The sequence below is a fragment of the Tenrec ecaudatus genome, chromosome 9, assembly GCF_050624435.1.
Source record: "Tenrec ecaudatus isolate mTenEca1 chromosome 9, mTenEca1.hap1, whole genome shotgun sequence".
In the NCBI taxonomy this organism is placed as follows: Eukaryota; Metazoa; Chordata; class Mammalia; order Afrosoricida; family Tenrecidae; genus Tenrec; species Tenrec ecaudatus.
This window is the reverse complement of record NC_134538.1, coordinates 142,497,678-142,512,438: the sequence shown is the minus strand read 5'-3', so window position 1 is coordinate 142,512,438 and position 14,761 is coordinate 142,497,678. Positions and strand designations below refer to the sequence as shown.

The window sequence follows — 14,761 nt, the reverse complement described above, 5'->3', positions numbered from 1 at the left end:
ACTCCAGGTAGCGGATGCAGAAATGAAGGCAGAAATGGCACTTTCCCGGCGTCATTCAGCTATATTTCAAAGCCAGTGAGCATCTTGCATCCTCTTCTGTTCTGTACGCTTGTTTTTGGATGCTGTTCTATCTGGGCAAGACTGTAAAGCACCCTCAGATTTGCCTTCAAACGCACGTACATTTCTCTCAACAAAAAGAGACGATTAGATAGTCGAAGGTCAAAGTTAAGAGCAGCATAGTAATGGCTTTCTTGGACCATGTTATTCAACCGCCCTCATACATGACCGTGGGTTTAATTGTAATTTCAGGTGGCATCTTCTTATTTCAAAGATTTCCACCTACTGTTAATTGGAGTCATCTGTTTAGCAACATCAATAGAAAAATGGAGTTTACACAAGAGGATCGCTCTGAGAATGGTGATGATGGTGGGTGTGAATCCGGCATGGTAAGTACCGTGTTCCCTGCTCCCAGTTTGCATTGTGAATAGACCACTTTGCGCAGAGTACAGTCTAGTCAGTCATGCACACCTAGGACATTATTCATACTGCAATGTAATTCATGACCTTTCCCCCCTTCTGCAAAAATGAAAATGATGTAAAGTGTGCTTGAGTCATAGGAGGGAAAACAACAATTACAACTTTCACTGCAGCTCTAATTATAGGAGATCAGAATGAGTGCTCACCCTTCTCACACCTGTTATGCGGCTTAGAGGCAAAGCTGAGAAAAACCTTGAACCTCACCAGACAAGAGCGATAGACTTCAGAGTAGATTTCATTCCCATCTTGTTTATTTGGCTCATTGCACATTCAAGACGTGTTCAAGAGCATCCTTGATCATCAGGGAGGATATTAAGAACCAAAGAGAAAGACATAACTGACAAAAAACAAATGCGGGCAGGAAAATTCCAAGGTGAACACATTTTCTTTTGTCCTCTGACAAAACAGCTCTTGCAAACCAGCCACAAAGAAGACTCATTTGCACAAGGAGAACTCACTCGTGCCACTGAGTGTCCCCGCTGAAATGAAAGGCGTGTGTTGTTTTTTCCCTCATTCATGATGTTGGTTGTGTGTGCGTAGACCACTGGTAGTTAAGAACATGTATATGAGATCAAGAAAACACGTAGGGTCACCATGGAGCTATGCTTTTAAATACTTAGGCCATCTTTCCCTTCTTGTCTTTCCTGGAAAATAGGAAAAGGCTACAGAATTCACTTTAGGAGTCCTTCCACACGATAGCCTCACCTGTGTTTATCATTCAAGAACTGGCTCATTTTGTTAAAGACAAAAGCAAAACAAAAAAAATGACTCAGATGAGACAACATGCATTTTGCTTCTTAAAAATGTTAAGCTTATGTTTACTGAGAGCTCTTCGCTCTTAAGATGCAGCAATGTTCCCTACCCGTTGGGCTGCTATAGAAAATGTGCCTCTTGCCCTTGACCCTGGGTTCACTAGTTTATTTGTAGATTTTCAAGTCCTGTCAATGACTTCCATGTACTTCTAGTTCTCTTTTTAAGAATTATGGTTTTGGATCCAACCACTTTCTAAAATAGTTTTTATTTATGTGTTTTTTGTCTGTAGAAAACATTGACCTTATCTGAGGCTTCATCTGTAGCCTGGAATTGTTTGTTGTTTGTTTGTTTTTAGACATATATTTAAAGGGAATCAGGGATACTTATTTGGGGTTCAATAAGGACAGATGTACTTCTGAAGGTTTTGCTGAGGACCCAAACTTGAGAAACATCATAGTTTTATCCAAGTGTGATTTTGGACATTTATAGACAAGGTTTAAAATCTAATAGCCTCAAGTTTGTTGTTTTTCAAGAAGAAGCACTACACCATTTATCATGGAAAACAATGCAATATATCCAGTTCTTGACAATAGGCAGGCATGTAAGATTCAGGAGAGCATTCATAATAGAATATGCAGGGAACCCTGAAACCTCATTTACCTAGTGATTTTAACAATTTGCTCTGACATATTTGGAAATCTCAGTGAATGAGTAAAAGGTGGATTTAGAAATATTAATCTCTCTCCTTATCCATGTGCCACTTTGGCATACATATTGTCAAACAGATATATGGCCCAAAATGAAAAAGAATAATGATGTAAATTCAAAAGTTGATGACACCTCCATTTCATCTCTAAAGAACACTCTAAAATTGACATCGTGTTATGACTTATTATGCCACGCACCACCCCGCAGTTTAGTTCTAAGTCTAATTATTTTCGTATTTTTTGAATAAGATTGTTATTCTGCCTGGCATGATAAATCCCGTAAGAACTCCACTCTTCTCTAGGTCATGTAGATTTTGACAAGGCCTTGACTAAACGTAGAGTTTGTTATCCAGGTGAACCTCCATTTTCTGAATTAAAAAAAGAAGATTCCCAACAGACAACATCCTTTAAAATTAAACAGTACAGAGCTAATTAACCTAGAGAGCACAGCTCTGCAGTAAAGGCTCTCTCCTTTCAGGCTGACACTGGGGTTCATGATCAGCACTGCCTTCTTATCCATGTGGCTTAGCAACACCTCCACTGCTGCCATGGTGATGCCCATCGTGGAGGCTGTGGCACAGCAGATCATCAGTGCTGAAGCAGAGGTGGAGGCCACTCAGATGACTTATTCTAATGGAGCGAACAACCCTGGATTGGAACTTGATGGTATGTATTTATACGCCCACCGTGGGGTCTAGTCATTCGGGCAATAGTGCTAAACTCAAGAACTCATGGCTAATTTTTGAATGAACTAGTTATGCATACTTGCTATACTTTCCAAAGTTTATGCTTTACAAAGCCCTGGTGGCTTAGTGGTTACTCCATGGGCTGCTAACTGCAAGGTCAGCAGTATGAAACCACCAGCTGCTCCTCTGGCAAAATAGTGAAGCTTTTGACTCCAATAAAGAGTTACAGTCTCAGAAACCCACAGGGGCAGTACTACCCTGTTCTATCTGGTCATTATGAGTCTGCAGCAACTCAATTGCAGAGAGATTGGTTTGTGTAAGAAAATTTTGTTATACAAATACTTCAATTTTAATGAATGGTTGGGTTTGTATTCTCTGGCAAAAGATGAAGAGTGATTTTTTTTTTATCATCTTGCACCAGTCGAATGGAATTCTTTCTTTTGTCTTTATCAGTCTACTTTCAGGTTACTCTATCCTATCTTGTAATGATTTTTCTTCATAATATCAGCAATCTTTAATTCCTTCATTGTGTTGGGTTACAGCATCAGATTTTACTGAGGCTGTTTTTGACTCTGAGGTACTGCTCTGAGGTGCTGACAAGTGTTGGGTGGATACGTATGTTTATAAAACACTCTGTTAAGATGAATTTATCGTCATTTTTCTAGTCCTGCTTCTATTTGCTTGCATACACCCAGAGATACACCTCTTATTTAAATTATGTCCCTTTTATTTAATGTTTTGCAGAAAATGTTAATGGACATGAAATAAATGAGAGGAGAGAGAAAACAAAGCCAGTTCCAGGGTAAAGAATATTGACAGTTTGATTAGGAATTTCCAAATTACATTTGTGCAAAATTATAAGCCGAGTCAATTTATTTTTCAGATGCTCTACAGATGAAGGCAAAATTTCAGACAAGACGGAAGTGGGAAAGGTACATTGAATTTGATATACTCTAAATAATTATACATGAAATTACATTAGCGATACAGTTATCAGTTAGATAGTGTACATTTGAAAACCCGTGTTACTTATTTCCTCACTTATAAAGTATTTTGCTTGCCAAGGTAAAAACATAGTACAATGATTTATTAAGCCTTTATGGATAGACTGAAATTAATACCATAATAAGAAACATTTTATGCTCTGAAAATCAGTATTATTGTTTGCTTCTTTTATGTCAGTTAGCAGCTGTAGTTTTAAACAACATATTTCTAGCTCCAAAACGTTGTTTCATTTTCTCCTTAAAAAGCTTGCTGGTTACCCAATGGGCTGATTTTTATCAGGAACATCCTAATTTCTTCCTGGTTATGAATTTAAACTCCTAATCATAACAAGTTCAGTTATTTTAAGGATTTCCCTTGCCACTAAATAGATCCAAATCAGGATTTACAAATTGCTACGGTTCAAGGCCAGCGTGGAGGTGCTGTTGTGGCTGTTCTAGATGTGAAAGCAAAGAAGCAGGACCCCTGTAGAGGAATCCTTGATATTTCTCCCAAATTGGTCCATTTTTTTAAAGGTCACATTGGGAGCAATATATCTGGGAACCCCAGAAAAACAATGCTGCCTTCAAATCTAGACCCCCAGTAACCATGGTGTGATAAGAGGGGGGGCTGATCATCCTTCCAAAAACACAACACTTGTTATAGAAATCTAAAATGAATGAGCAGCTTCTATGTAAAGAGAAAGCAAATACAGCAATGTTGTCAGCCATTGGCTGCGTTATACATGAAGAGTTCTCAAGACTGAGATGTACATATGCATTTATCTCTGGGAGAAAGACAGGGTCCTACTCCCTTAGTTCAGTCTCTGAAACCCACAGAGGCAGTTCCACCCTGTTCTATAGGGTCACTCTGCATCAGTACTGACTCAAATGCAGTATTTGTTTGAGTCTGCATTTATCTCGTTAGGGATAGAAGAGTCCATTTAAAACATAGAATGCAGCAGTTTATCGGGCAAATTATGAAAGAGTGCCTTAGAAGTGGTCCTTTAAAATTGGGTTGAAATCAGTAAGTCTTAACAGAAAGATTGTCGTTGGGATATATGGATAGTAACTTCTTTGTTTGGAAGCATAATCTACTGTTATGATATCTAAACTGTAGCCAAAGGCCCTTCAACTTCAGACTCAAAGTTGACCCAGACATTATAGAAAGGTCTCTTGATGCCAAAACCTACTCCTTAGTGCAGACAGCACCGAGTCTGGTGAGAAAGGTGGGCTTAAAGGTCTAACTGTGATCTGCGGGGAAGGCCTGTGTGTCCGGAAGGCTGAGTGCGTATACACCCAGATGATGTGCATTTGGTTCACCCTTTTGGTCCTGTAGAACATTCCGTCACCTGGAGCAGGGTAGGGCCTCTATACCTGTTACATGTTTAACTATGTTATTTAATTAAGGAATTCATTAGAGGATGCAAAGGGTGGACAAGGAGAGGCATTTAACAGAAGAAAACTACAAATTCAAAGTCCAAAATATAAACAGAGCAGAGCTATGAACAGTACTATTTTTTAGTGCAAGGATAAAATGCTTAGCCTGGTGTTGCTGTAGGCTAAGCATTGGACTCTAATTGTAAGGTTGGTGGTTCAAATTCACCAGCAACTCCACTGGAGGAAGATGAGATTTGTAGACTGAGAAACCCTACATAAAGCCACGGGGGATATTGATTTTTGTTTTTATCTTCAGAACACGTGGTTGAGGTGCATTGTTGTGGTAGGTGAAACTATTTGGGTAGGTTAAGTCAGGTAAAAATAGCTCTTCAGGAACAAATGCATTGATGAGGATAAGGGAGGTGATCAAACAAAGTGCATCATGGTGAGATCCCAGGCAATGGAACATGGATTGTGAACAGGAAAGTGTGAGAATGTACCTGGATGAGCCTCATATTAAGGATGCCACCACTCTGCCCAGAACATAGCAGAGGCTTCATCAGGGCTGTGCTGATTTTTTGTTTTGTTTGTTTGTTTGATCATTTCATTGTGGGATTGTACAACGCTTATCACAATCCATTGTGTCAAGCACATTTGCACATTTGTTGCCATCATCATTCACAAAACATCTGTTTTCCAACTGAGCTCCTGGCATCAGCTCCTCAGTTTTTCCCCTCCCTCCCCATTTCCCCCTCTCTCATGAACCCTTGATAATTTACAAATCATTATTATTTTGTCATATCTTACACTGTCCAATGTCTCCCTTCACCCGCATTTCTGTTGACCGACCTTCAGAGAGGAGATTATATGTAGATCCTTGTAATCAGTTCCCCCTTTCTACCTCACCTTCCCTCTGCCCTCCCTGTATCACCCTTCTCACCACTGGACCTGCAGGGTTCATCTGTCCTGTATTCCCTGTGTTTCCACTTCCTATCTGTACATGAATCCTGCTGGATTTGTAAGGTAGAATTGGGATCATGATAGTGGGGGGAGGAAGCATTTAAGAGCTAGAGGAAAGTTGTAGGTTTCATCACTACACTGGCCCCTGAGCGGCCAGACCCTTATGTAAGGGGATATCCAGTTGTCCACAAATGGCCTTTGGGTCCCCATTCTGCACTCCCCACTTTTCCTTCTTTGATGCCTGAAACCTGATCCCTTTGACATCTTGTGATCACACAGGTGTGCTTCTTCCATGTGGGCTTGGTTCCTTCTCAGCTTGATGGCTGCTTGTTTATCTTCAAGCCTTTAAGACCCCAGACGCTATATCTTTTGATAGTCAGGCACCATTAGCTTTCTTTTCCACATTTGCTTATGCACCCATTTGTCTTCAGCAATCATGTCGGGAAGGTGAACATCATGGAATGCCTGTTTAATAGAGCAAAGTGTTCTTGCATTGAGGGAGTACTTGAGTGGAGGCCCAGTGTCCATCTGGTACCTTAGTACTAAACCTATAAATATATGCACACAGTGTGCTGATTCTTTAAGCAGCAGAAGAGCATGAGAACTTGAATCCTCCTTGTAGCACTGATAGTCCATTTGCCCTTTACTACCCCAAAGTAGACGAAAATATAATTCAAGAAGAAAAAAATGGATAAAAATAAAGAAGATGTTAAAAGAAACTGGCACTATGTGAGAAAATCAGCTAATCAGGTTTCATTGAGGTATTTGGAAGACCAATCATTCTTCACAGTTTCTTTGAAAAATAAGTTGTACTAAAAAATGTGGAGACCAAAGAGGAATCAAACTGCAAATTGTTCCCTTCCCCTGTAAATACTCAAACAAGACCAAACTAACTGTCATGGAGTTGATTCCAACTCACAGTGACCCTATAGGACAGAGTAGAACTTCCCCTGGGAATTTCCGAGACTGTAGCTCTTCATTCATGGGAGTAGAAAGCCTCATCTTTCTCCCATGGAGCAGTTGGTGGTTTCCAACTGCTGACCTCATGGTTAGAAACTCCACTAGTAACCACGAGGCCACTACAGCTCCCCACCCACCAACATAACTCATTTGAATACAGTATGGTTTTCTTACAATCCTCAGTTAACGATTTTCTCTGCAAATTTCAACCGTATTTCTTAATAAATGCATTTTATTTTGCCTTCCAAATTGAAAAATGATTTTATTATAAAATATTTTGTATATACACAGGTGTATGAACTCTGAAATATTTGAATAATAATAAAATGAGTGTTTTATATTAGATTCTAGTTGCAGATATGAATTCTGCATCACTGAGGCTGGCTTTAATATTTTATAGAGGTCTGTCTGGGCTAAGAAGGGACTCTTTCATTTTTGGTCCTAGGCTCCACCAGTTGTTTCTGACTCTTAATAACCCCGTGCACAACAAAGCAAATCACTGCGAGTTCCTGTGCCATCCTCACAATTTTTGTTACAGTTGAGTCCATTGTTATAGCCACTAGGTCAGTCCATCACATTAAGAGTATTCCTCTTTTTTTCCCCTTTTTTTTTGCTGCTCTTATACTTTACCAAAAATGATTTATTTTTACTGGTATTGTTCCTTCTAGATAATATGTCCAAATAATCTGAGACAAAGTCTTGCCATCTTTGTTTCCAAGAAGCATCAAAGGGTCTAAGGACAAGCAAAGCATTTTGTCTCCTTCGACAACAGATTTGTTTATTTTTGGCAGTACATGAAACTTTTAATATTTTTCACCAACACTGTAATTCAAATGCAAACAATTTTCTGTGGCTTACTTACTCATTGTTCAGCGTTCGGGTGCATGCATATGATTTGACTGAAAATAGGCTGGCTTGGGTCAGGTGTCCCATAGACCTAAAAGTGACATATTTGCCCTATAATTCTTTAAGGAGGTATTTTGTAGCAGATAAGCCCACTGAAGTGTCATATGATCCATTGACTTTGAGCACAGTGCTTTGAGCACTGCTGTGCATCAGGTAAAATAAAATCCGTGACAATTTCAAACTCATCTGCATTTATTATCGTGTTTTTTATTGGTCCGGCTGTAAGGACTCTTGCTTTCTTTATATTAGGGAATACCCCACCCCCCACTTCCCAACCCCCAAATGGGTAAAATGTTCTGCAGGCTGGAGCTCTTGTAGTATGCATTTTTCCCACTAGATGAGCGCTGAGTAACTCACTCTGAATTAGAAAACCCAGTGGTGTTGCCTGCGAAGGTTCTCTCTGGTCACAGTGAATTTTTTCATAAAAGCAGTTTCGCTTAAACCTCGTTTTTTTGTTTGTTTTTTGTGATGGGTGATTTATGAGAACTGTGAGGATGTGAAATATTGTTTCTTGTTTGGGAAAAATGCAACAGTAACTGTAGTGATGTTGAACACAGCTTACAAGGACAGTGCTAGTGTATGAATGGTTTTCTCATTTCAAAAAGGGTGAATTGTTGATTGACGAAAAACCTCTTTTTGGACGTCTGTCAACTTCCCAAACGTATGAAAATGTCAGACAAAATTTGTGCACTTGTGCTTGAAGACTAATGACAGACTATTGAAGAGATGAAGTTATCTGGATTATCTTGGAGCTAGGTTCAGTGAATTTTAATGGGAGTTTTGGGAATGAGAGGGGTCACTCTGGAATTTGTGCTTTGGTTTCTAACTGACCAGGAAACAGCATCAAGTGGAAACATGCTGTGCTTTGAAAGAACAGCTCTGGAGCGATCCAGACTTTTCCCAGGGTCATTACAGGTGATGAGACATGGTGCTATTCTTATGACCCTGAAAGCAAACATAAATCAAACCAATGGAAGATGTTACCTCAGCCCCCAAAACTCATCAAATGAAATAAAAGATCAAGACATGCTCATTTGTTTTTTTTGATGTGAGGGGCATAGTGCATTTTGGAGTTTGTCCCATCAGGCAAGACTGTTAATCAAGCTTTCTATTTAGAGGTTCTGAAAAAATTGTGCTACAGTGTGCAACAAAAATGACCTGATTTGTGGCACATGGGACTGGTTTTGCCACCATGACAATGCACCTGCTCCTAGTGTTGTAAATAAGATGTTGTACTTATATACAACATTTGTGAGCCATCTCAGTGTGGCAATTTATGGCAAAAACAGCATGTCTCCCTTGCTCCACACACCTGCACCTGCCTCACCTGGCCTCACTCCGTGCAACTTCTTTTTGTGTCTTCAAATGAAGGGGAACATATAAGGACAGTGATTTGAAGACAGAAGAGGTGAAGGAAAAAATGAGTTAAGGTGCTGTCAGACATCCAAACAGATGAATTTGAAAAATGTTTCCAAGAATGGAATCACAAATTTAACAAATGTGCTTAGTTAATGGAGAGTACCTTAAAGGTAATGAGGTTGTTTTGTAAAAAAAATTAAATACATAGCTTTGGGGATGGAAATTCCAGTTTTTTAGGGCACCCCTCCTATTTCCAACTTTCATAATCCAATCACCATCAATTACCAATGCATCTTGATTGCATGTTTGCTCAATTTCAGACTGAAAAAAATTGGAAGAATTTTTCAGTTTCTTTATCACTAGCTTTAGTAGTTGGTGCATAAATTTGAATAATAGTTGTGTTGACTTGACATCCTTGTAGGTTTGTAGATAATATCTTATAGACAGAAATGTACTTCAAGTTGACTTTAAAAGTTCTTTTTGATGATAAATGTCATGTCACTCCTCTTAAATTTGTCAGTCCCTGCATAGTAACCATACAATTGTCTGGCTAAAGGACCAGTATCAGTCCATTTCTGCTCATGCTGTATATTATTTTATAAGGTTAATATTTTAAAGATATTTTAGTCACAATCTCTCAGATTTTGTTTGATAGAAATGTCTTTATAATCCTTGTAATATGTATCTGTTGCCATAGAAATAGTTTTTCTAGTATTTGAGAGATATTTATTTCATCTTTTCTTCTATTTCTGCTATTGAAAAGTCAATTATATGTCAAATTACCAATTTCCTTGCAGGTAGCTTTTCTTTTTTTGTTGCTTTAAATATTTCTCCGTGCATGTGTCTGTGTTCTAGAGTTTCACTTTGGTAGGCATAAGTGTGTATTTCTCCTAAATATGAATATTGGTTACTGAGAATTTTCCAAATAATTCATTAATATCCAATTGCATCTGTCTAGTTATCTTTATTTTCTCCCAATAGGTCTCAATTAAAAACTTGTTAAACTTCCTTATTCAATCTTCCAGACATCTTAATATCTCTTATTTTCCTTGTCTGTGTCCTGCTGGACTGCACTCTGAGTAATCTCATCAAATTTATCTTCTAATTTATTAATTCTCTCCTCAACCATGTCTCTTATGTTGTTTAATCCATCTAACCATTATAATTTTAATTTCTGTAAATTATATTGATCTCTATTTAATATTTTCCTAGTAATTTTCATAGCTGCTCTTTCCTTACTTATGTTTTAATTCCTTTATGATTTATTAATAATAAATAGATTTCTTTATCTCATTTTTGTGCCTAATAATTCTAGTAGTTGGAAAATAATGTCTTGATGATAGAAATTAATACTGAGAACACATGATAGAATTTTTCAGACCAACAATTTATTCATTACAAATACCTTTTTCAATAACACAATTGAGGATTTCTCCATAGAGTAGACAAAGAAATCAAATTGACTACATATTTTGGAAGAAATGATAGGGAAGCTCAATATCAGCAGATAAAACCAGGCCAGAGGCTTATTGTAGGACAGACCACCAATAGCTCATATGTAAGTTCAGGTTGAAGCTGATGAAAATTTAAAACAAGTTCACAAGAGCCAAAATTAAACCTTGAGTTTATCCCACCTGAATTTGAGAACATCTCAAGAACAGATTTGACACATTGAGCATTTGTGCCAGAAGACTTGATGTGCTGTGGGGACGCATCAAGAACTCCATACATTAAGGAAGTAAAAGGTCATTAAAAGGACAGGAAAGAAAGAAAAGATCAGCGTGGACATCAGAAGAAACTCTGAAACATATTCTTAATCACTGAGTATCTCAGCAAACAGAAGACATTATGGAGTCAAAGAACTGAACAGAAAATTTCGAAGGGCAACTGGAGAAGACAAACTATTATAATGAAATGTGCGAAAACCTAGTGTTAGAAAACCGAAAGGAAGAACAGATTCAGTGTATCCTCAACAGAAAGAACTCAAGAAGAAAAAATTCAAGCCTCAAGTTGCAATGTCGAAAGATTCTGTGGGTAAAATATTGAATGATGCAGGAAGCATCCAAAGAAGATAGAAAGACCACAGAGTCACTGTATCACAGAGAACTATTGACATTCCACCATTCCAGAGGTAGTATATGAGCAAGAACCAGTGGTACCAAAGGAATTAGTTCAAGCTGAACTGAAGACAGCCAAAAATAAGGCTCCAGGAATCAATAGAATAACCATTGAAATGGCTCAACAAGCTAATGGAGAACTGGATGCACTTGCCCTAAGTCAAGCAGTTTGGAAGACAGTTACCTGGCCAACTGACTGGAAAAGATCCATATTTGTATCCCATTTCAAAGAATGTGTACATCATAGAGGAATATCACTGAGATCACTCACAAGTAAAATTTTGCTGAAAATCATCCAACAATGTTTGCAATGGGACTTTGACAAGGAGCGGCGAGAAATTCAGACTGGATCCAGAAGAGCATATGGAACAAGGGGAACCAATGCTAATGTCAGATGGATCATGGCGGGAAACACAAAGATGTTTACTTGTCTTTTATTAACCTGACAGTGTCATGGGTTATGAGTCATAGACCATGGCACCATTAGGGCTCCATGATAAATTCAGTTATGGATCAATCCTCTGTGAATTAGAAGTCTTGAACGAAACCAAGCTGGATAAAGCCTGGTTATGAGGCTGAAGAACCCAGAGCTTAACCACCTCATCCTCCTCTTGTAATGGATTAGAGTTTCACTCCTAGATTAGACTCTGCAAACCCTGCATTCATTCTGGGCCCTGCTCTGCCTTCAGAACCTGGTGAGTCATTGGGGCAGGGGCTTCTTCCTGGGAGGGTCTTGAAATGAACACCTGGCCCCAGTAAGGTGGCCCAGTTTGACTTACCTTGGGATGTCATTAAACTCACATGCATTTCTTCCAAACACCCTCTCCCATGCCTCTTTCTTTCCTCCCTTTCCTTTCTGCAGAAATTTTGAGTTGCAAGACTCTAAATTCAGGCTACAGCTGAGCTGAGAACTCCAAATAAGTGCCTCCTGGTATGATGCTGCCTGTGTGGCTTCCAGGAGGTTGAGCTATGGAAGCTCACCCACATGTCAACTGGACTGAGTGTACCTGTCAGCAAAAGGGAGTGGAGGGCACAGGACAGTGTGACCCAACTTCCCTGAACCCACTCAAAAACTGTCTTTAAGACAAGGCCCTCTCCTAGCCATTGCCACCATGTTGACCACCTCATTAACATGTAAACATTTAAATCATAATTTGTTTACTATTGCCATACATTTGAAATATCAGATAATATGGTAGTCAGTAAGTGAGGAATAGGTATATTGTTAAAATAGGGTCCTAATTACAGATAAGATAATTAGGATGTCAAAATAACTTTTGGGAAGACACAATTTAGTATGTAGTAATGGCATATTTATTTATTTTTCATAATAAATTATAGAGTCAATTTCTACTAACATTAACCAGTACCAATTTCATTAAACAATACTGGGATAAGTATGATTTTTTAAAACATTGTTGACAAAAGTAGAGTTTTTATGTACTGAAATGTAGCTTTTAAATAGCTTTCAATTTATTGTAATAGTATTTATTGGATTCACTGGTATCCCGAGGCTTAACCATTCACTATCCCCAAATCACAAACCATTTGCTGTCAAATCAATTCTAACTCACAATGACCCTATAGGCCAAACTAGAACTGTCTTCAAGGATCTAGTTCTGACAGAAGCAGACTGCTACATTGTTCTTTGTGAAGATTGCTCTCCAGTCACCATCACCAGTCTTCTACCAGTTTTCTAGTTCACAGCCAAGCAAGCACTTAATCACTCTACCGCCAGGGCTCTTTTAATTAGCTGCAGTATATAGAGCCAATGCCGTGATGTCTATTTTGACTCATAGTGATGCTGTAGAGTAGAACAGCTCCTGAGGCTTTAAATCTTTCTAGAAACAGACTCATCTTTCTCCCTTGGAGAGGCTGGTGGACTCAAACCGCCGACTTTGTGGTTGGTTGGAAAACTTGTAACCCACTATGCTACCAAGTTTTCAGTCACTGGCAATGTGTTGATGCTATCCATAGGGTTTTACAAGGTTAATTCCTCGGCTGAAACCTGTTCACTTTGGGTGACCCTGCTGGTATTTAAAGTACCAGTGACATAGCTTCCAGAATCACAGCAACACACCAGCCATGACAGTATGACAAACTAGCAACACAAGTTGTGGTGCATCTGTTGCACAAGACCTCTTTAGGGTTTTGAAAAGCAAGGTTGTTACTTTGAGGACTAAGGTGCGCCTGGCACAAGTCATGGCATTTTCAATCATCTCATATGCCTATGACAGTTGAACATTCAATAAGGAAGACTGAAGAATAATCAATACATTTGAATTATGATGCTGGTGAAAAATATCCAAATTAGCATGGACTGCCAAAAGGATGAACTATTCCGTCTTTGAAAAAGTACAGCCAGAATGCTCCTTAGAGGTAAGGATGGTGAGACTTCATCTCATATACTCGGGACATGTTGTGGGACGAGAGCAATCCCTGAAGGAGGACATCATGGTTGGTAAAGTGGAGTGTCTGTGAATAAGGGGAAGGCCTTTAAGGAGATGGGTTGATACTGTGGCTTCAACAATGGGGTCAAACATAGGACTATTTGTGAAGGTAGTGCAGGACTGGACAGTGTTTTGCTCGGTTCTCCAGAGGGTCACTAAGAATCAAAATCGAGCCAAGGGCACCTAATAACAACAATAAAATGCCACCGGGGCTCCTTATAGTAGATTCAAAACGTATTTCAAGAAGCTTTACAGATCATTTTAATTTTTTTCCCAGGTAATAACTAATAATATTTACTAAATCTTCATGAAAAATACATATATGGATGAGGTGAAGGGGCCCTACTATATATATCATATAGAAAATATATCATATTTTCTATAAAAGATCTATATCCAAAGATATTGTTTATCTATATGCTATTTTCATTCTATAGTTTATCTACAAAAGACTGTTAGCTTAAAGAAATCAATTAAAGCTACATGCTAGTTTAATTCAAAATAGATAGTATAATCACCTAACCAAGCACATATAACCTCTGTAAGCCCAGGGCAAACAAAGGAACCACCTCAGTGCATACCTGCATACACTGTGGACCCCACCTGCCTCCGGGAATCCCTTTTTATCTATGTCACCCACCACCACTCATACCATGAACACTCCAGGGTAAATCTTTGCATTAATTATTAGTAAACATTAATTGATTTGCGGTTCTCTTAGGTGAAAAGATAAATATTGGATTGTCTATAATATAAGGCAAACGGACTCGCTCCCTTTTCCTCCACTACATCCCGAATTTCTACTAGAACAATAACACAATAGACCCTTTAGGTCATACAACTGCAATTATAGAAAAATTTAAAAAGAAATAGACTCAAAAATTATTTTGAAAGCTGAGTAGCAAAAGGCCAAGCACAGAATGACTCAGTTATCTTTCCAAAGCTGCATCCTGAATTAGCTGTTTG

The 14,761-nt window shown here is 38.6% G+C and overlaps 1 protein-coding gene across 1 annotated transcript in view; it reads left to right on the top strand.

Annotated features, from left to right (window-relative positions):
• Nucleotides 1-14,761, top strand: part of SLC13A1 (solute carrier family 13 member 1) — a 98,671-nt gene that overhangs the window by 39,141 nt on the left and 44,769 nt on the right. Inside the window, exons 3-6 of the mRNA XM_075557375.1 lie at nucleotides 310-446; nucleotides 2,476-2,663; nucleotides 3,428-3,485; nucleotides 3,567-3,615. Of these exons, the coding sequence (XP_075413490.1) occupies nucleotides 310-446; nucleotides 2,476-2,663; nucleotides 3,428-3,485; nucleotides 3,567-3,615 (432 nt within the window). The remainder of the gene's footprint in view (nucleotides 1-309; nucleotides 447-2,475; nucleotides 2,664-3,427; nucleotides 3,486-3,566; nucleotides 3,616-14,761) is intronic.